This window comes from Galendromus occidentalis, unplaced genomic scaffold (genome assembly GCF_000255335.2).
Source record: "Galendromus occidentalis unplaced genomic scaffold, Mocc_1.1 scf7180000077428, whole genome shotgun sequence".
In the NCBI taxonomy this organism is placed as follows: domain Eukaryota; kingdom Metazoa; phylum Arthropoda; class Arachnida; order Mesostigmata; family Phytoseiidae; genus Galendromus; species Galendromus occidentalis.
This window is the reverse complement of record NW_003805416.1, coordinates 46,359-66,504: the sequence shown is the minus strand read 5'-3', so window position 1 is coordinate 66,504 and position 20,146 is coordinate 46,359. Positions and strand designations below refer to the sequence as shown.

General features: G+C 52.0%; 1 protein-coding gene across 1 annotated transcript; it reads right to left on the bottom strand.

The window, feature by feature from the left end:
• Positions 1-185: 185 nt before the first annotated feature.
• On the bottom strand, positions 186-19,116 carry LOC100901396 (uncharacterized; the record flags this gene model as incomplete). The annotated part of the gene is made up of 7 exons (XM_003742639.1): positions 186-599; positions 8,827-8,918; positions 10,716-10,889; positions 15,034-15,179; positions 15,524-15,837; positions 16,243-16,355; positions 18,589-19,116. Coding segments are annotated over 7 exons (1,781 nt in total), but the record flags the coding sequence as incomplete, so codon positions are not given.
• Between the last annotated feature and the right edge of the window lie 1,030 nt (positions 19,117-20,146).

Here is a 20,146-nt window from a genome sequence, read left to right as displayed (position 1 = left end):
CCCAGCTCGAAACTCAGGCATTTAGGAAGGTAGGTTGAATTTCTTTCTCGAAGCTGTTCGATTCCATCCGAACTCGACAACGAATCTTGGGTGCGACGATTCTCGAAATGACGAATTGAACATCGATATTCAATCGTTTTGGTACCCCAATGATTCTCACGGCGAGAGACAAAATTGACAAGTCCTCATAGGAAACGCTTCGAAACGATCACTGCGGTCAACATAAGCAGACACGAGTTCAGGCGGACGAGCTGGCCTGCTGCCGAAGGAATTTCGTTCACGTGATCGGAGTCGATGGGATGCGTTTCGATTCGTTTCCAGGGTTTCGTGGAGACGGGTCGGTACCAGTACGGGTCCGTGCTGTCATGGAACGGTTTTTCGGTGGACGGCTGGTGGAAGGCCGGTTTCTGGAGGCGATTCCTGGGTGAGTTCGGCTTGGACGCCGGTTGTAGCGCCGGACCGAGGTGCGAGAGTATATTTGAGCACGTCGAATATCGAGTGACCCTCATGCCGAAAATGAAGGGATCTTCACCGCGGCTGCAGCTTTCGCCGGCTTCTCGAATGTACGCTTCCTCTCCCCCGCGAATTATCTTGCCGGACTGTAAAGAAGAGAATCATTGCTTAGACCACTTGCTCCGAGAAGAGAAACGCATTCGACGCTAGCCATAATCTCCTAGGTAGCTTCTGTCCGGCTCGCTCATGCACCCTCTGCTTTCAGCTGGCTGGCTGGCTCGGACGTCAAGTGAGGCTTCTATGAGAGTTGGTGTCATAAACTTTGTAGATGGCAGCAGAAGCGATCTGCTAGCCGCTGAAGATGAGACAAGAGCCGAGAGCATGCAACACTGATTCCGTCGACGTCGGGCAATAAATGAACAAAGTCTAGGACAAAGGCTGACACGCTACCAGCGGAGGCGAGACGGGAAAGATGACTTGCTGACTGACTGAGGCAATCAGACCAAGCCAACTGTTGCTCGGTATCCAGACAGAGCCACGGAACACTGCTGCAGTACCGAGAGAGGCCCTGACTCCAAGCATGGCAGCGGGCGAGTCGGGAAAACAGGCCCACCAGCTCGTTAGACAGCATGGACTTCCGTCGTGAGATCTTTCCAGGGTTCCCTGGACGATCCCGTGACTCGTCAACAAGATATCTTAGACTTCAGACTTGTGCTCTCGAGTCGCGTTTGAGGCACAGGATTTTCAGATCGAAAATCAGTGTCGATTGTTATCGCCGTTGCAGTAGATGAGAATGTCGACTCCAGCATCGCTACCGTTGCTACCGTTGATATGGTCGTGGCATCTGTCCCTAAACTGCGGCGATAACCGCAGAAAACACGGACGGGGATAGAAAGAGCGGCGGCAGCAGTAGCTGTTCTAGCAACGATAGTACCTATGGGCCAGGTGCTCGATACAGGAGCTCCTCAGTAGATATTGCTTCAATACTGGCCGTAATTCGTCTGCCGAGGCTGTTGTCTCTCACTTCATTCATCGAATACGTTGGTACTCATGTATTTACAACAGCGTATTCAGGTACCGCTCTCGAAAGCCCTGTCCGATGTCAGCCGTGCCGTTCAAGTGACGTCGGCGAGCAAGTGACAAGATGTGTTTTATGGGAAGGCTGAGCGGCGGTCAGAGATTACGAAATTCCAAAATCCTCCCGTCAAGCGATATGAGCAGATTGGACAACAAGAGATTTCATTCTGCCATTATCCGCCGTATGTTCGATGCGATGATTCGCAAATTGATGTGGTTGGGCTCATGCAGGCAATTTGTTCCACGATATCGGTCGATGCGACTCGAAAGCATGTACGATCGGCACCGAGCTGGAAGACAATTTCGAAGGATCGTGAAGTACCCGCATGGCGCTCCTATCGCTTCTTGAAGATGTCGTGTTAGAAATTGTTCCTGCTGCCGCCGCCACCACCACATCGAAGACCCAGCCAGCCAGCCAGTGAGCGGGCGAGCGAGCGAGCGAACAAGCGACATCATAACCACCAAACGATAACTGGGTGGGGTTGGATAGATGATGGTCGTCTCTTACGACAGCTTTCTGCTGTGAACTTGTTCTTTGTTCGTGTGGAAGGCCATCTGACCCTGCGAGAGAGTTAACCGACTCACTCACTAACTGACTGCCCGACCAGAAGTACGGTCGGGTGCCGCTAGCCAGCCAGCATCATTTGAAGGAGCATTATGCTAATCAGCGGTCGGCGAAAACATTCGTTCATTGAACGAGAATGACTTGAGATCATTTCAAGAAACTGGACGTTTTTGTGTTTTTAAGCTGCTTTCTTGTCGAAAGTCTTCGAGACTCTGGCGGGAAAAAAACGTCGCGGTGGCGCGCGCCGCCCTTGATGCAGGAGGCATTTCAAAGGAAATTTCGGACTCGTAGAGTTCCCCGCCGGGAGTCTCCAGCGGCTCGCGCATGCGAGCTGTGGGACGTGTTTGGTGGAAAAACAGATTATTTTGGAAACGAGCGAAAATATAAACACTTTACAGTTTTGATTGCGCCCTCGACGTTCCCAAACGCTTCCCCTTTAACGAGCGGTGTGGTTGGCCGCTTGGAATATTTATGATGGACCGCGAATCCTGATGGATGATGCGGCAGCGTTGAATTTCTTAGAACGTGAAGTCGAATTGCTTGACCGGTCCATGGGAGCCAGTATTGGGCATTAGATCCCCTTCCGCTCATCTCATCAGTCGTCCTCTTGATGAGTTTTTTTGATCCTCGATTCATGGGGATCCGCAACGTTCTTCTGAGGTGGGGGACGAAGAATTTCGGCAAATCAATGGGATTCCCTCATTGGACCCAGAGGAGCGTTGCGTCGTCGCCGTACGAGACCGCCTAACTTTGAAGAGCGGAGAAGCTCGAGCTGACAGGCTTCGTCCCGTCGTCGGGATCCTTCAGATTTCGCTGTCGTTTGCGCTCGGCTCGGCTGAGCGACGGCTGGATCCAACAATGAATAAGCGAACGAAGGAACGAAATGACGAACGGTCAAGTCATAGCCTTTCGACAGGACGACCGACTTGCACCGGCCGTCAGCGGCAATCTTCTAGATGAATAATTGCAAAGACTTTCTAGAAAACAAAGCACTTAATTCGAAAAGACAGCGCAATCTCTCTCCCACCCATATAATTTCACCATCTGAGAGCACCTCGCGAAGAAGTCGACGTCCACAATGACAGCGACGCAGCGGTGTCAATTAAGTCGACAAATTCGCTTTCGTTTCGGCGCTGATCGAGTCGGCTACTTCTGACAGAACTCTTTATGTCTGTCCACTCGACAAGCAGCCAGTGAGCCATTCATTCGTCATTCATCTGGCCCTCCACTCATTCATCCAGTCAGTCAGTCAGTCACTCTAAGGAAGAGCCAGCGCGACGTCGAAGGATTCAGTCTCGGATCATCCCACGGTTGGCGCGAGTCGGCCCGCATGCGCTCAAATCCCGTGAGCTATGATCTTTGTCTCTGTTCGGACGGACAGAAGATCAGCCGCATCGGTGCAACAACGCGCACATCCCCACCGCTAATGACGACAAGGGAGCCACCTGTCAGACAATGGCCGACGAGGAACCCAGATGATCTTTGCCGGACATCTCAGAAAAATGTCTGGCAAACCCACGCACCCAATATCGATCATTTTCGGTGCGTCCCCATCGGCCGTAGTCGGTTGGCTGCTGTGCGAAAACAAAGCGCATCGGAAGAGCATTCGAAATTCGAAGCGGAGACTGGGATCGAGCTGGGTGTATTTAAGAACAGCGTCGACATCGTCGTCGACACCATCGTCGTCGAGGATCTGTATCGAGATCGAGCGACCTACCGACCGACGTCGGTGCGACCGAGCGGTTCACAACGACGGCGACCTGCGCCAAAGACGAGAAATTTCGAATTCCTCGTGCCGAGAACGCGATAAATATCTCCGAGTCGGTAGACCACATCGATTGGGAGCAGCGTGGATGGAAACAGCGTCTTTTTCTTGTGCCTGTTCTTTCTTCTTCTCCGGGCTCTCGTTTTCTTTAAGTACGGAGCAAGCTTCACCTCAAGGCGGTGCCGACGTCGATCGCGGCGGCGGTGGCGGCAACAACGACGACGACGTCGACTACGAGGCCGTTGCCGCCGACACGATCATCACAAAAAGCCAAAAATAACGAGATAGATCCAAGACAAAGATAGAACACTGGCCTTCCAATCGAGAGAAGTGCTGTTGCAGGCCATTTGTCACTTTTGAGGCTTTTCTGAACACCTTACTCATCTCACTCCTTCTCCCGCCGCGATGCTCCGGCCCAAATGTATCTCGACCGCTACAGAGTCAAGGCTGGCGAAAGGGAATTTCTGAGGAGCCAATCGTATCCGTTGATTGATTTCGGTCTCTCGGCTCGCCCCTCTGGGGCAATTTACTCACTCGTCCCGGGTGGGTTCCGAACTTCCCGGTGAGTGCTTTTTGATTCGAGCTCTTCCAGGATACGCGTAGAGGATTTAAGCATAAGTTCCATGCGTTCTTTATTGCTCTTTTGTGGATGCGGATCATGCTCATCGGAGGTCGTTCGAATCGTCTTCGTGGTCGACATCTTCGATTTATTCTCGGTCAGAGCGGCGTCGAGGATATTACCGACGCTTCAACGCACGTACAGAAAACAACAGGATCTGGCCGAAACATCTGAAGGAAGTACGAGGGTGGTCGACGCGTTCATCATCATCGGCATTATCCTCATCACCATCGCGTTTGCTGTCTGTCGGTCGGGGATCCCTCTGAGCGCTTATATAACCGCTCGGCTAGCCGACGACCAGGAACTTCGATTCGCCGTAATTTGATCAAATCCTGTTTTGCGTTCCGATTGTCGACCCCGTTCGATCGAAAATCCTCCACAGTTTGACTCCTAGCGGAGTTTTCAGCTCGGCTTGTCCTTTCGACTCGCTTAAGGCAGTTTGCCGTTCGCCGGCTCGCTCGCTTCGGCGAAGCGGACTGACGCCAAAATGAGGAATGCGCTCCGCGATTAAGGAGGTGCGGTACTGACGTTCACTAAGCCATATCGACCAAGAGCAAGCGGGTCGGCCAACGAACGAACGTACCGACAGTCCGTCGTCCGTCCGTATGTCCGTACCGTGGTCGCTTCGACCGACCGACCCGCGTGGCAAACCAAAGCAGAGCTCGATCGCGCCAGTCAAGAGGCTTCCTCTTCTGTTTCGTCTTGAGTTAATTGAAGTTTTTGAGTGTCTTCGTTTTTCTATCCAAGAGAGGAAAAGCATCGGGGAAGAAGGACGCCATTAGAAATATCATTAACAGCCGATCAATCTTCGTTGTAATCTCCCATCTCGAACGGCACGAAAGAAGAGCGGCACGAGGGGAGCGTTCCCCCTCTCCTTAGTGGACTTCATTCATTCACTCGAACATTCATTCATTCGAACATCTCGCCATCGACCGCTGTTACCACGACTGATCTCTCGTGGCATCCGCGCGGACTCGGGACGCTTCAATCTGGCCCGAATGAAGGACTCCCATCGCCGGCGCTGGGAGATGTTCGGAATTCCAGGACTCAGCTCACGAGGGTGGACGGAACCTAGAACGTGACCGTCCCGAGGAGAGCGATCGGGCTCTCGTTTTATCCCCGCGCGATTTTCGCTCTATCTCATCTTATATCTCCCCGGTCGAGTACCGCCTGTTCTCGTGGAGCTCGGAATCGAAGCGTCGAAACGTAGAGGGCAGGGCAAAAGCGTCGAGCTTTCAGAGCGACCGAACAACTAATTTTCTCCTTCCATCGCTTTGTCTCCCCCCGCTTCGAGCAGCTTCATAATCTTCATCATCATTTCAAGCAGAAACAAAACGACAACTGGATATCTGCTGTTTTGGGAGACCGAAATCGATCAACTTTTTGTTTCGAAGCCGTTGAAAAAAATGGTGCGCCAAGTCGACAAATAATAATGAACTCGTCGCAGATAACACTTGCCGGCCACGTCTTCATCAGCAATCGCGTAACGCAGCCTTCGAAGCGGTTGCGTTCGAAAAGCGACGACAGGCCACGGCAGGCTCCAGAACACAAAAGCAACGATTCTCAACAAAATTATATGATTCAATCTAATGATATCGGCTGCGGTCATTCTTTCGGCGCCCTGATTGGCGGAGAGGAAAACTCGGTGCGCTATGGGCTGGGCGCGGTCGTACGCGCTTGAGTCCGACGAGGGGGACAGAAAAAAAACATTCATACGTCTCCAGCGAAGAGGTCGGATCAACAACCGATCGACTCGAGCATGCCGGACCGATGGTGTTCCGTTTGAGCGGGGCTTTCCAATATACCCAGCCAAGCGATCTAAGCGAGCCGAAAGCCAGAGCGATACTCATCACGACTTCAATTTGTTTTGTGTACTTGACCGTTTTGCAAGCCTCTCAAAAGGTAAGGAGCGGACGAACGTCGGCCTCAGTCCACAAATCGAAAGCAATAAGCTCCTCGGTGCGCTTTGCTCCTTTAATGCATGCCCCGGACAGTGTGGATTGATATGGTCGCCGGCAGCGGACGGAGAACGTCATTCCATATTGACGCGGCAACAGCGGTGAAGGCAGCAACAGCTCGGCTTGGTGAAGCCTCGAGTTCCGCGATCTCTCACCTGCTGCCCTCACCGGATATCTCGCCCGGCACCGTTGGCACATTTCGTAGACAAACTCATAGACAGTGAAAGATCGATAGCGCCCGCAAATTGTCAGATCATCATAATCGTCTGATCGGGATGATGAGAGCAGGTCCAGGCGAGATAGCCGCGGGTCAGGGGCCGCCGATGCTGCTGCTGCCACCACCACCGCCGCCGCGATCACCAATACGAGCAGCTTGACTGACTGAGATCTCAATCCATCGATTCTCCCTAATTTGATCACCGATACCGCCGAGCGGCCGGCTTGTTCGCACGAAGCTCAAATGAGGGATTAGGGCAACCAACAACAACAACAACATCGGGAGGGCAGCATACGATCTGACTAAAATCTGACACGATTGCAATAATTGCCGAAACAATTCAGAGCCACTTCCGAAGCGATTCGAATATCGCCACTAACAAGTGATCGTACTTCTAAGCGATAGACCGTCGTCGACGTAGCGTCGCCACCGGGGAAAAAATGCCACATAAAAACGAATCCGCACCGGAAATTATTGTTCCGCAACAAAACGGAACCCCGCGGCAATTCTCGTGGTTATGGAACCGATGACGTCGGTAGTAAAGTTCGGCTGCTCGGTCTACTCGTCGCATAAATAGCGTTGGTGGTGAATGGAGCGACAGTTTGTTGCTGCTGTTCGCCCAGAAGACGCTTGCTCGACCGCCCGTCCGCCCGCACTTACTCAGTCAGTCTGATGAGAGGCATGGGAGCTGTAAATGATCAGCGCTTTGAATACGTTCGAGTAAACATACGAGAAAGTACCGAGCGTCATAGGAGAAGCGGCCATGTGGAGGCGCAGGAAGAAGGGTGCCTCCTCTACCTCGTACTCCTCCTTCGTTTCGACGCTGCCGCCACCACCACCACAACCGTCATTCTTCTCGTCTCTCTATGTCAAACAGACATTCTATCCATCCGTGTGTCCGATCGCTCTTCCCTCGACAGAACCCTGTGTCTGGTCATCTATCTGACTCGACTCACGTCGTAGACGTAGTTGTCGCCTACGTTTCGTAGAATTATGCCTACCCGCGGTTTCGCGCAAGGTGGCAGCGTGAGCTCATTCCGGAGCTCATCTCTACGGCAGGAGAGTCTCGGTAGAAAGAGAAGACGCGGAATATCTGTTCCGCGCTGGGGAACTCGTAGAATTCCGTCCGCGACGAATCCGCCGCCGGTTCATCGGCTCACGAGGCGCTTTGCCGAACGGCAGAGACTCAGCAGTGATCGACACATTCATGAGAAACTTATCCATTGAGACGATCAGTCACTGCCAACGTCAAGCGGACCGAGCGAATGAATCCTAGCTTCCATGTTACGTTGACGTTTCTACGGCGACCGACGGTTTCGTTGCCGTCGACGCTTACCGTCTGCATCGCCGGTGGGAGGCAGTCGGCTACGCAGGCAGTCGAACCCCAAACATTTCTGTGGGAACGCGAGGGAGTTCGTCATAGTTCGAACGGAAACCGGATTTCGGTTCTCTCATGCGATTAGAAGTCCTGGCGGAGCGAGTTTGTGAAGCACCCTCGACGTATCCGTCTTTACGGGGTGGAACGTCGACGGCCGCAGGCCAGCGGCGTGGGGTATGCCCATTAGAGGTTCTATCGACTCCCTGAACGCTTAATCCTCTCTCGTCATGACATGTGGATCACACCTGGATTTCGCTTCAATTTTTCTACGGTCCAAGCGGGCTCCCCGTCCGTACTGAGGGGGAACGAACGTTTTGCTTTCAGACGACGATTCGATGCTCCCTTGTTTCTACACGCTCCCGTTCGGTCATTGAATTAGCCGGCTATCAGCGTAAACTATGTCTGTAGTCGAGAGGCACCGTCGGTAACCAACGACGAACCGCAGACACAACAACGATAGACCACGATGGGAAGATGAATGAATGTATGGTCGGATCCATGAATGAAAGCTCGGCTACACTCGACCGATATGTGTGCTCGCTGAATGGAGCGTACGCTGGTGAAATGTTTTTATTCTGACTGACGAGATTGAAATGTGAGACTGCAGACGATATGTTTGTTTTTACAGCGATATCCATCGAATAACCGAGCGTATTTTTCACCCTGCTCGCCGGTATCTCGGTCTCGTATTCCACAAGATCGACTTCGCTCGCTAGTAGTGCAGCGAGTATGGAGCAGCTCTCCCTCTTCGGGTACTGCAGTTTCGCGAAGATTAATGGACATCTGATACTTACGAAACATTGGAACTCGTGGACATCTCGACGGTGGGTGAACGAGTAGGTGATACCGTCTTCGTCCCAGTTGCCGAGGCAGTTGTACTCGCGTTCTGTAAGTTAAGGTACTTTCTTATTCGAGCTCTCTCAGCGATCTTTCATCTGGATTGCTTTTTCATAATGCGAGGTCCAAGCGACTACGGATCACGCATTCCTCCGACTGCTAATTCCCCGATCTGTGACAAACGGAATTCCGCCAGAATCCTAGACTCTTTCTCGTGGATCGTGGTCTCGTATCCATTCAAATCGTCGATTCTGATACCCCATCACTAAACTGGATACTGGCCGCAGCTGAGCGCAAACAGCACAACAGGTGAGCTGGTGGTAGACCTACGGTACGGAGCGAGCAAATAAGCTACGGGGGCTCTGTCGGACGGATGAATAAACTGATGGATGGAGTCAACTACTGCAGTCGAGTAGAGTTTACAGTTGACTGAAGTTCGACGGACAACATTGAGTTCGGGCAGAAATGAGAAGCCGCCTTCACGAAGTCTCGAGAGGCGACCGAATCACGTCACAGCACGTGATTTGTTTTGCGTGTTTTTGTGCTTAGCTCATGCTGTCTGAGCCGAAGTTGTCGCTGTCGTCGTCACCGTTGAAAGCGTAGCCGGCGAGTATGCCACCGTAGTTTCGTCGGCCGGCCAGTCAGTGAACGTGTTGGGCAAACGTCCGTCACTTGTCAACAAAAAACTTTGAAAAAACGATGGTCACCGACGAAGCACGTTATTCTACCACGATTGCTTGTACGACGATGAGACGGCGGGAGCCGACGAACGCGGTGACCGACCGACTGACTTACTGGCTGAGAGAGCTAGTGACTGACTGACTGACTGGCGTATTCGTCCACTAGCAATCGACAACTTCAGGGGCTTCGCAAAAAACCTCGTGAAGCTTATGCGACCGAAGTCAAGTGGGCGAATAGGTTCTCTGACTGACTGACTGTCTGGCTGGCTGGCTGACTGACTGAGAGTCAGATAGACGGGAGGCTTCTCTTTTCCGCTAGCTTTTTAGGTTGGGCAAGCAACAGCCATCTCGCTTCTGAGAGATCCCGCGGAATGACAGTCGCTCGACCCGTCGACTACATAGTAGTGGACCGGATGGATGGACAGGCCAAAAACTTTTTAACATCTTCTCTAACGTCGGAACACGTAAGCGGTAAACGTCATAGTGGAGCGCTTCGATTCTCGTCTCGCAAAAAATCCTAATGACTTCCAGTTCACATACACGAAGACGACAGAAACACGGAGAGTGGAACGACCGCCGGTCGGGCGCGTAGTATTTCGCGAACACTTTCGATGGAACACACGGATTGCTGCATCTACCCACCATTGTGCCTGAAGCCCAGTGCTGTCGAAAATCGACAAGGTGGGACAGGCTGAATGTATCGGACCTCGGACCCTCTCTCTCCACACCAGAAAATCCCCCGATTTTCCTAAGCGGGCCAGCCACCACTCATGTAGCCGAGTGAGGTCGGGCGAAGATTAACGCCGTTGGATGAAAGCCGCCCGCGCGATAGAAATAGAAAGAAAGAAGCAGAGTGCAACCTCGTCTGGCGGTGTCTGGTTTCCAACATTTCAATGGCGCGATCTACTTTTGGGGGATCGGCGTCAAAGGCAAACTGCCAAGTGTCAATAAAGTCGAATCTCCACTCAAGGAGATCCTCGAGCTGCCGAGTAGTTTTCTGAGACGGTTTCGAATGGATCGGGCGGCGGGAATCCGAGTCTTCGGCTTTAGACAGTAGAGAAAGGAATTGAAAATGACCACAATTCTGATAATTGGTTCCCCGTGCAGACTCTAGGACAAATTGTCTCGCGATCCTCCTAAGAAGCTCTTCAGGTTCTGGTGCTTACCTTCGTAGATGTGGGTTGAATTTTCACAATTATACACGGTGTAGAACATGATATCCGGGTTGTTACAGTCTGAAGCTATTCTCGCACACAAGCCAATAGCTCCTGGAATGCTTCCAGTGTAGTCACCAACGATTGGACATCCGCCGCTCTGGCTCTGCTGCATGGCTGGATTGCCTGGAATTGAAGGTAATTTTTTAGGACACAGTTCCGAAATTTTTTCGACAACAAATCTTCCTTTCTGACGAGCTCGATTATCCCATAAGCAAGCTCGGGATTGCGTGATTAGATTGAGCTGCGGGTGGGAGCGCTGAATGGAATTAATTCGGCTGAAATCGATCCAGTTCATCATTCATGGTCATATTTCCGACGGAAAGAACAAGCACGCTGAGAGAAAAAACAGTCAGGACAACGACCGGCAATTCAACACGGAGCCAATTTCAAAACAGGGTACGCGGCCCGACCCTACCAGCATTGGAGTACTCCTTCGACCGTAATGGATGTGTCAAATGTTGACAACCTTGCTCATGAATACAGGCTGACGAATGATTGGCGGAATCGGTTTGATAGAACCTCACCCTCCCACGTTACGTTGACCGACGCATTGACGGTTACTTCAAGCCTGCCGGCACTCCGAGAATTCACACCGATTAAAGGCGATCAAATCAGCTATTTGCTCCGCCTTGCTGCTTGTTTCGCTCCTTGACCGAACGTGCTGAGACGAGCGAACAAAAAAAAACAAGAGACATGCAGATAAAGGGAGAACACGAGCAGTGTTAAATTCTGAAGGGATTGTCTCTGTAGGAACATCTTAGAGCAGCCTCTCAACCTTGACTCGCTCAAACCACTTATTGACCAATGCGCAACAATAACAGGAGCACGTCCCTTGTCGCCGACGCATCCCGGTGGGTGTGTGGCTGCATGGTCGGATGTTTTCGCTTTAGGCACTTAATATACGACTTGAGTTAGTGTCCAGTTGGCATGAAAGACCCGCTCGGCCGCTCGCTACAGATGAAGTCGCCCATCATTCTTTGAATTCAAAACCCTGCGCTCTTGTCCGCTCTTATGGCATCTATCGTGCTTTCGGCACTCGCCCGCTCGCTCGGTGGAAGGGTGCGCTGTGGTCACCGGCATCATCACGGTCGCCGACGACTTCGCCACGGATTCAAACATAGCAGCTTTGTTCCGAATTCCTCTTTTGTCGGTCGGACAAGAAGTCGCATTAAGCCTACCTGTGTTTTAAACTATTTAGCTTTCATTCAAACTTCAGCTAGGACACCGTCGCCGCGGACGCTGCGAAGTCGGAGCTTGGTCACGTCTGCGGAGAAAGTCCGCAGCTTTCGCGTGCACCACAACGGATGCAAACCGAAACTTCACGGTGACATTGGGCGCGTGCCTCCATGTGTGCCACGGCTCAAGTTCGGAGCGTGACTTCCGGCGAGCTTTGCTCAGACGCACGTCGCTGAATAAGTTGAGAGGCTCACTACACCGCTATCGGACGAGCCCCAATTTATTTTTAATAGATGTTCCCTGGTATGTCACCAGCCAGTCGTCTAAAAATACTTGAAATTCTCGAGGAGCTCCCCGATCAGTTCGTTGGATAGCTCCTCTGGGCGGCAGCTCCGAGAACGAACCTTGAAAAACGACCGACCGAAGAACATAAAGCACTCCCTTTATGAGACACGGGAAATCTCATTGTGAAAAACTGGGAGCACGAACAGGAGATTTCCAACCGGGTCACATCTGTTATAGAAACGAACAATGATAGAGGAACGGACGGATGGATTGGAGGTTGATGGAGAACCTCTCCCTCCTCGGGGAAATTCTCCAGGAACGAACTAACAGGGCTATCGCACCAGGACGGCCCGTTCCACGGTTTTCGGCGAGTGTTATCGTCTGTGTGCGACCCTTAGAATCGAGAACGATAAATACCGACAATAACCGTTCCGCGCACCGAGGATTCCGGGAAGGCAGACTCAATGTTTGGACGAAACTTTATTGAAAACAGAACCGAATGACGGAGTTTTACAGATTCCAGTGACCGGACGTAGAGTGTCCCGTGATATTCTGACAATCGGGGAAAACATTGAAACGTTGATGCGGCTTCAATCTCCCGTTGTCGAGTGCTGGCCATCCGAGGCATCAAAGCCACACCATTGGTCACCATCATCGATGCAAAATGGAAAACAGAAAAACTTCAAATGGCCATCGGTAGTGTCCATCAAACAATGATTTGCGGGGATAGCCGCTCTTCCTTCCGGCTTCAGACAGCGTCTAGAACAAGCCCGAAAAAGCTGGAGAATCTCTCACGAGACGGAATGAGCATCCGATCTTTTCGCGCCTCCGTACTAATCCCTCCCCTGTGAACTTCCGATGATGGACGGTGCCAATTACGGAAAACTTCCCTCGACCGCGTCCTCGACCTGCCGGACTTATCGCGCTCGACGCTAGCGCATCTGTTCCCGACGAGCGTCCACTTCCCCGAAACCGCATACCAGTTCCACCCTGCGAGCCCACCGGAGACAGCGGAGAATGGACGCCGAAGACGTCCATGGTATCAGTTTCCCACATTATGATCAATGTTATCTCGCCGAAGTCAAGTTATCTTTGAGAAATAACAAATTTTATTAACAATTATTATTTTGCCTGTCTGCGTGCTCGCTCCTCTGTTCCCTTGGTAATGACCGACTGGTTAGCGAGAGAAAAACGACACAGAAGCTCAGAGTCGCAACGAAATCAGGCTCAGCAGCGACAGCAGAATGAATCGCGGAGCATTTTAGATAGACGTGGGACAGTATTCTCTCCGATAAAGCGAATCGTCGCGGGGTTCCTTCGCTGCTAATTTCGAATCAGCTCGCTCACCCCGAGCAGGAAGAGAACACTCGTTGACTCTGTTTGTTTCGAAGGGCCGACTGAGTTTCTCGTGTGAACCCGACGTCTTGTGGTCAATAGTTCCACGGAGGTTTTTCACTGACACTGGGTAAGCTATTGTTTCGCATGACAAGTTCTCCGTGACCAGGGAACGGACGAGAAATCCGTCCGCCTGTCCGTCGGTTCGTCTATTGGCCCACCGATAGATAAATAGACAGACGGACGGACGGACCAACGCGAAAGGCTGTCGGAGGCGCCGTTGATAAAGATACTTGATATGGAGATCGCCGCTGGAAAACAGAAAGTCTTCTCGGACGAACGCCGCACCAACGATCGCGTCGACACGCGGAGTCGTCGGAACGCCACCGTTGACGAGAAACTTCGTATCGCGGTTCCCTTGTGGAGATGTGCCACCGAAAGGAATGATGAACGCCAGATAAAAAGATTCGCTCAAGAGGATTCCTACTCGTAAAACGTAAATGTGATTCTTTCTTGATTCATTAGGTGACCAACTCAACTTTTGACATTTCCACACTTCATCGTCACCACCACGCTATGTCACTCACGCGAGCTCGCCCGTCCGAGCCGCCTCAGCGCCGAACAACGCGACGGGTGGAATCGCACGAACCCGGAGATTCCGGACCACGGAAAAACGCCGGTGATTAGCGTCAGTAATGGCATGCGTTTAATACAATACACATAGCGAGACTCTTTTACGAGCTCACGATAATTATTTTAGGTCCGAGCCATAATATAGTACGTCGGCGTCCGTCTGCCCGAGAGAAATGCGGTCATCAGACACGGATGACAGACAGTCGGCAGTGTGTACTCGTACGAATTCGAAGGCCCGCGATGATTTATTTTTCGCTAAGCCAGACAAGTCATTGACAACTTCAATCAAGTACAAGGAGCTTTCCTCCGTTTCTCTCTCTGTGTTTCATCGAATCCGTATCTTCGTCGACCGCTCGGGGAATCCACGCCTGGGGTACTCCGGGTGGAGCACCTCGGGGGCGAACTGTCTATCTTCCTGTTCTGCCTACCTGACGACGACGACGACGACTACCTGATGTGTAGCCCGACTGTCGGTGTCTGGTATTTGGGGCGTTGTTTCGGTGCGCCGCGGCGTCTAGTGTGGGAGCCCCTTAGCCCTTAGGGTACGGGCTTTAAATTTTATTAACACGAATCGAGCACAAATAAACCTGCCGCTATTACCTGCGAGTTTCAGAGCTCGTCAGGAGTTTCCTATCAGTTCGTTGGACGCGACAAATTCGCTCGGCAAAAGAAAAGAACACGTTCGAATCCATCGACGACAACGATAAAAGACGCTCACTCGCTCGTTTGCTTGCGCGGTCGGTGTATTTTTCTCATCTCCGAGTGATTGATTGCGCGTCCTACGAATCGCAGACTCCTATTATCGTCTATCTATGTCGAGGTTTCAGAGTTTACTCACGTCCTTGAGTGATCCATTCTGAGCTGGCGAAACGCTCGTCAGAGCAGAGATTCTTGACCGGAGCCGACTCCGAAGTCCCGAATTGGAACTCGATGACGGTCGCAGACCTCCTCTGGAACTTGACGCAGGCGTACGTCTCATCGCCGCTGCAAGATGAACAGGTTTTCGCGTTAGAGTCACGTATTGTCTGAAATTGGAAACAGCGATCCGCACACGTTTCGGAGTCGAAACATCCAGAGGAACGGCGCGACGAGGATTTTTTTTGATCAGATTTCCATGACCGGGTGCTCGTGTGTTATCGGACTTGTGCATCAACATACGTGAGTAGCTCGCTCGGAGATGGGACGACATTACAAATAAGATCGTCTGCGAATCGCTCACCGATTCCACGACTACCGGGACGTCTCATCGAGCGAGCGATACGGAGTCGGGCGGTGTAACGAGTTACAAAAATCAGCTAACCCGATTGCTAGTCGGAGAAGAAACTCACCATTGCGAAATCATGTGAACTGGGTAACGATCTGAGCCCTGCAAGACGCATCGTATCGTTTGCGTGGAGAAACCGTTCTTGGAGTCGCGCAACACCATGGTTCCTTCGTCGATGTTCACTTGATCTCCCCACGGGCCTTGTGCGTACTCGGGGAAAACACATTGAGCTCGCTCGACGATGCTGGGCAGGGGCTCCTGGTCCATCGGCGACAACATGAATGTTTCGTATCCGTTGTGGGCTGATAGGACATTGCAGGTGCTATCGGACGTCAACGACATGTAGACGCGACCTGTGGCCGAGTCCTGCCGGTACATCTGCGTGGAGGAATCAAAGATAAATACACAAATGGATCCCCTCCGTTTAATGAATGCATACGATTGATTTCTTTCGACAAACAACCCGAGGCTGGCGACTCCGCTCGAGTGCCTCCCCGCCAGTCGGCCAGTTCAAATTGCACTGATATTGTAAATCTTTCTGGACGGCGACGCCAACGATGAACCTAGTAGGGGGTCCAGGCCGATGTTTTCATAGAGGCTAGACATTCAAAACGGCGTACGGCGTACATTGTTCCATAGCTCGCGCGATCGGTTCTTCTTTAATTGACAATGCCGCTTTGAATAAAGGAGCAGAGCCCGAATTGACGGATTCGCGGTCAACGCTCGTTATTGCCGAGTCGAAAATTGGACAATGATAACAAAGGAAAATGATATGCAACTTACCCCGCAGCGATATTTCGGCCGTTTCGGATCGTCGTGAGACGTGTCCATAAGAGCCACGTAGCGATCCTCAGAGTTGTTGCTGTCCCAGTCGCCGAGACACATGAATTTCTCCGCTGTCGAGGGAAAAATCACTTACTTAGAAGAAAGCTCAGAACGACGATCGCCCTCATGTGGCATTCCCCAACCCGCCGTCCTGATCACTTGATCTCCGTCGCCCTTTCACGATACCATGGAACTAGTCCGAAGGAGGACTCAGATCGATACGTATTGTAGAGGGGGTTCTCAGGGATTTCGAGGTGGTAGCACTATGGACGAAGTGAGGCTTTTTTCCCTTAATTTTTCGGCGTTCTCAAAGAGCGGTTCTTCCCCAATGCCACGTTCATGCCACCCGGCTCGGCGAATTATTCGTCGCGTTCGAGCAGAACGCAGCGGATGCCAGAATCGCCGCCACTAGTGTCGTCGTCGTCTTCCTCCGCCATCTTCTTCAATTGCCAACCAGCCAGCACGCCAGTCAGACAGACAACCATTCACTTACAGAAAAGTCGTAGGTGGAATCTAACGTAAGAAACGTGAAGCAGTCTGACTGAGCAAAAAACCTGAGAAAAACTCTCGTACGCTCACTCGAGTCGGCTGGCACAAGGAACATTGCTCACGCATTCGTTCAATCTACGTGGTTGTGGTACCGCACGGAAAAATAAAGCAAGGAAGGTTCCTGTACGTCTGCTCCGAAAACGAGCTCGGACCCAGATCGTATCCATCACACTCCGTCATCGCCAGCTCCGAACACGATTGACAACAGTACCGTGTTGCTTCAGTCCACTGTGCGCTCTACATGGGAGAAGCCACGAAAAGGGGAGAAAGCCAATCGAAGACGAACTCAGGGTCCGGGGACTGACCCTGCGGCGGCCGAAACGGCGGTTCGCTCGCCTCCGACCAAACGATCCCAGAACAGAGTTCCGAACACAGAAATCCTTTTGTCGTCATCGACACAAATTTCAACACGCGGAGAAAATCGCCAGTCAGCCGCTCGGAGGGATAGATTCTCTTCTATCCGTAACAACAAGGGAACCACTCGCAGCAATCAGTCGAGGAGCCGACCGATAGTGACTTGTCCATCAGAGACGCATGAGAAAGGAATTCCGCACGGGTTTCTCGATCCGACGACAGCGATGAGAAGAAAATTCTACCCCAAAGCGCGCATTGTCAGAGAAATTATCGCAGCAGCGACTCACCATTCTATTACGCTTGTAAATAAAGCGCAGACGGTTGTTGATTTGCTTGACGTCTGAACGTGTTCTCTCGAACAAATCTTCGTGGATCAATTTATCGATACGATCCGATTTACAAGTTTACGCGCGTATCACCGAACACCACGCTGAAGTCCGTTCTTCGGCTGACTGGCAGAATCGCGCGCGGGAGAAAAACACCCGAACCCAAAACTCGGATCAAAGACCCGGCCCCCGTATGTCACAGGCCACCCGTACTCGACGTATCCGCTTTACTCCTTTCGTCTTGTTCAATCCATCTTCCAAATGGTACAGCTCAACGAGTTTATTGAAGCCGCAAACCAGCGAATAAACGAGCGGAATGGAGGAAGTGTCGAATAGATCGCGGTGGCATCAACGACATGTTTGGTTGCGGTGCTTTAAAATGATCTCCATGTCTTTGTCGTCGTCGCCGTCAACGACAAAAGGAAAAACAAAGTTGCGCCGGTTGACGAATCTAACGACTGGTTGTTCGGTGGTCGCGTCGTTGTTGTCGTCGTCGACTTTCGGTGCTGCGGCTCATGACTGCGATCGACGGAGTGACGCGCCGACACCGAGCCGAGCAAGCAGCAGGCACAATCCGAACTGCGGCCAAGCGACCGACTTCGGCCACCCGAACATTACCCGAACTCAACAACAATTTGCTGAGCCGGCTTGCTTTCTTTCGTTGGTCCGATCGTTCCTTTCTTTCTGGATGTATGTATGGCTAACGCGTTTTTCTTTTCTTCCCTCGACATGTTCCTCGTCATCATGACAGCTTGCCGCAACGACTGCATGGATCTGTTTGTTGTAACAAAAACATTTTCCGATATATCTGCTTTATTGTTGTCGTTGCGGCGAACATTCGTGTTCGGCTATTGTCGTCGTTGGCGCTGCCCTGGGCGGCGGCGACGGCGACGACGATCGACAGACGAACGGGCGGACGGACGAGACGACTGAGGTGGTCGCACAGGACATCCGGACAATTTGGAGAACGTGGAGGTGAAGATCAGAGCCAGGGGGAATATAGGGGAGGGGCTCGGGGAGGAATTCGGGGAAGGAGAAAAAGGGAAGACTGTCCTATCAGATTTTCGAAACTTACATCGATCGGGGAACGAGCAGCTCCTGAACTTCACCGAGAAATGATCTCCTCGTGGACAGTTTGATACTTCCGAGAATTGCGCCCTGGGCGCGAGACATCGGCTCTCCTGTCCGTCTTTCTGGTAGGAATTCACTCGGAAGCGTCCGGTGAAAGGGCAGAAGACTCCCTTCGCTGGTTCCTTGCGGTACAGGATGAACAGCTCGTAATTGTGCTTGCTGTTTCCGTCGGGACAATTTTCGCGGGCGGCCTCTTCCGTGATGTAGCATTTGCCAAGACCCTCGGCCTGGATATGGATGACGTTGTCGCTCTTGACCGAGAGGTGGAGGCATCTCATGCAATCCATGACACCCGTAGGATCTCTCAAGATGACCCCTGGCACGCCCCGGCGTTTGTGGCAATGGCCCCACGGGGGTATCGAGTCCGAATCGATGACCACTTCGGAGTAGGTGATGCCGTTCTGGCCATTGGACTGCTGCAGCAGGTAGGTACCCTGTATGTCGATGGGGAAATAGCATTCCGCTCGGCAATCTGAAAACGAAGGGGATTGAGTTATTTATTGATAGTGTTGAGAAGTCGTCGGTGAGAAAAAAAGACTTTATTTACTCGCTAACCGGCTCGCCTTCTTTTTTCTTTTGGCTTTACAACTAGCAGCACATCAACAAGGGCTCTTTCGGCTGGCTCCCGCCCAGTAGGAGAAAACCGGGGGCAACGCATGAAGAATAAAGCAGTATGCTTCTCGAAACTGCACGTGCACAGTTGCTCCTGCGAGGCAGGACGCGAAGAAGTCTTAGGCCACTTCGGAACTCGAAGAACGATCCGAACTTGAGACGAAAGAAAACAGAGCATCCCCCTCATAGCGATCGGCGATGCGTCGCGCGCCGTGTCGATCTATCTCAAGGATCGTTTTGGGGTATCGCATTCGTAATTCTCGGAATGCACATCTTGTGAGAAATAAAACCCAATCGGAATTTTTAGTTTACCTAATCTCTGCGAGCTGTGGACGGTCCCCCCTCCCTGAGTTTATTATTTCGCCTCCGGATCCCGATTTTCGATAGAGCTAGCGAACAGCAATTTTCGCTGGACAAGCTGGGCCTATCGGACCCCGGCGTCGGGGCGACGGATCTCTGAGTTCAGGACTACTCGTCCTCCCCGAGGTTCAGACCCAACGCACATCTTTAGTGAGATAGCGGGAATTTTCACTCCCCCGAACTCGGATCGGGAGCTTCCCGTGCTCCTGACGGAGAGAGAGTCGTGCGGGGTCAGTTTTTCTGACTTGGTAATTTATCACCACGGATAGCAGTTCGTTGTGACGTCGCTGAAGATCCGTTGGTCACCTCGAGGAGCCTCTCAAGCAGACAGTGCGTTCATTACTCGCGTGCGTGCGTGTCGTCTTGTTTGGTTTGCCGGCTCGGTCGCTCGCTCGGCGAGTCTCCAGCGAAAGCTCGCTCACTTGGCTGGTCTTCAATGCGTGGGAGACAGTTCTTCGCTCGATGCCTCTCCCAGAAGTGCATTCGTTCCGACGGTCAAGACTGACTGCCGCGAGCAGCTACAACTTCAA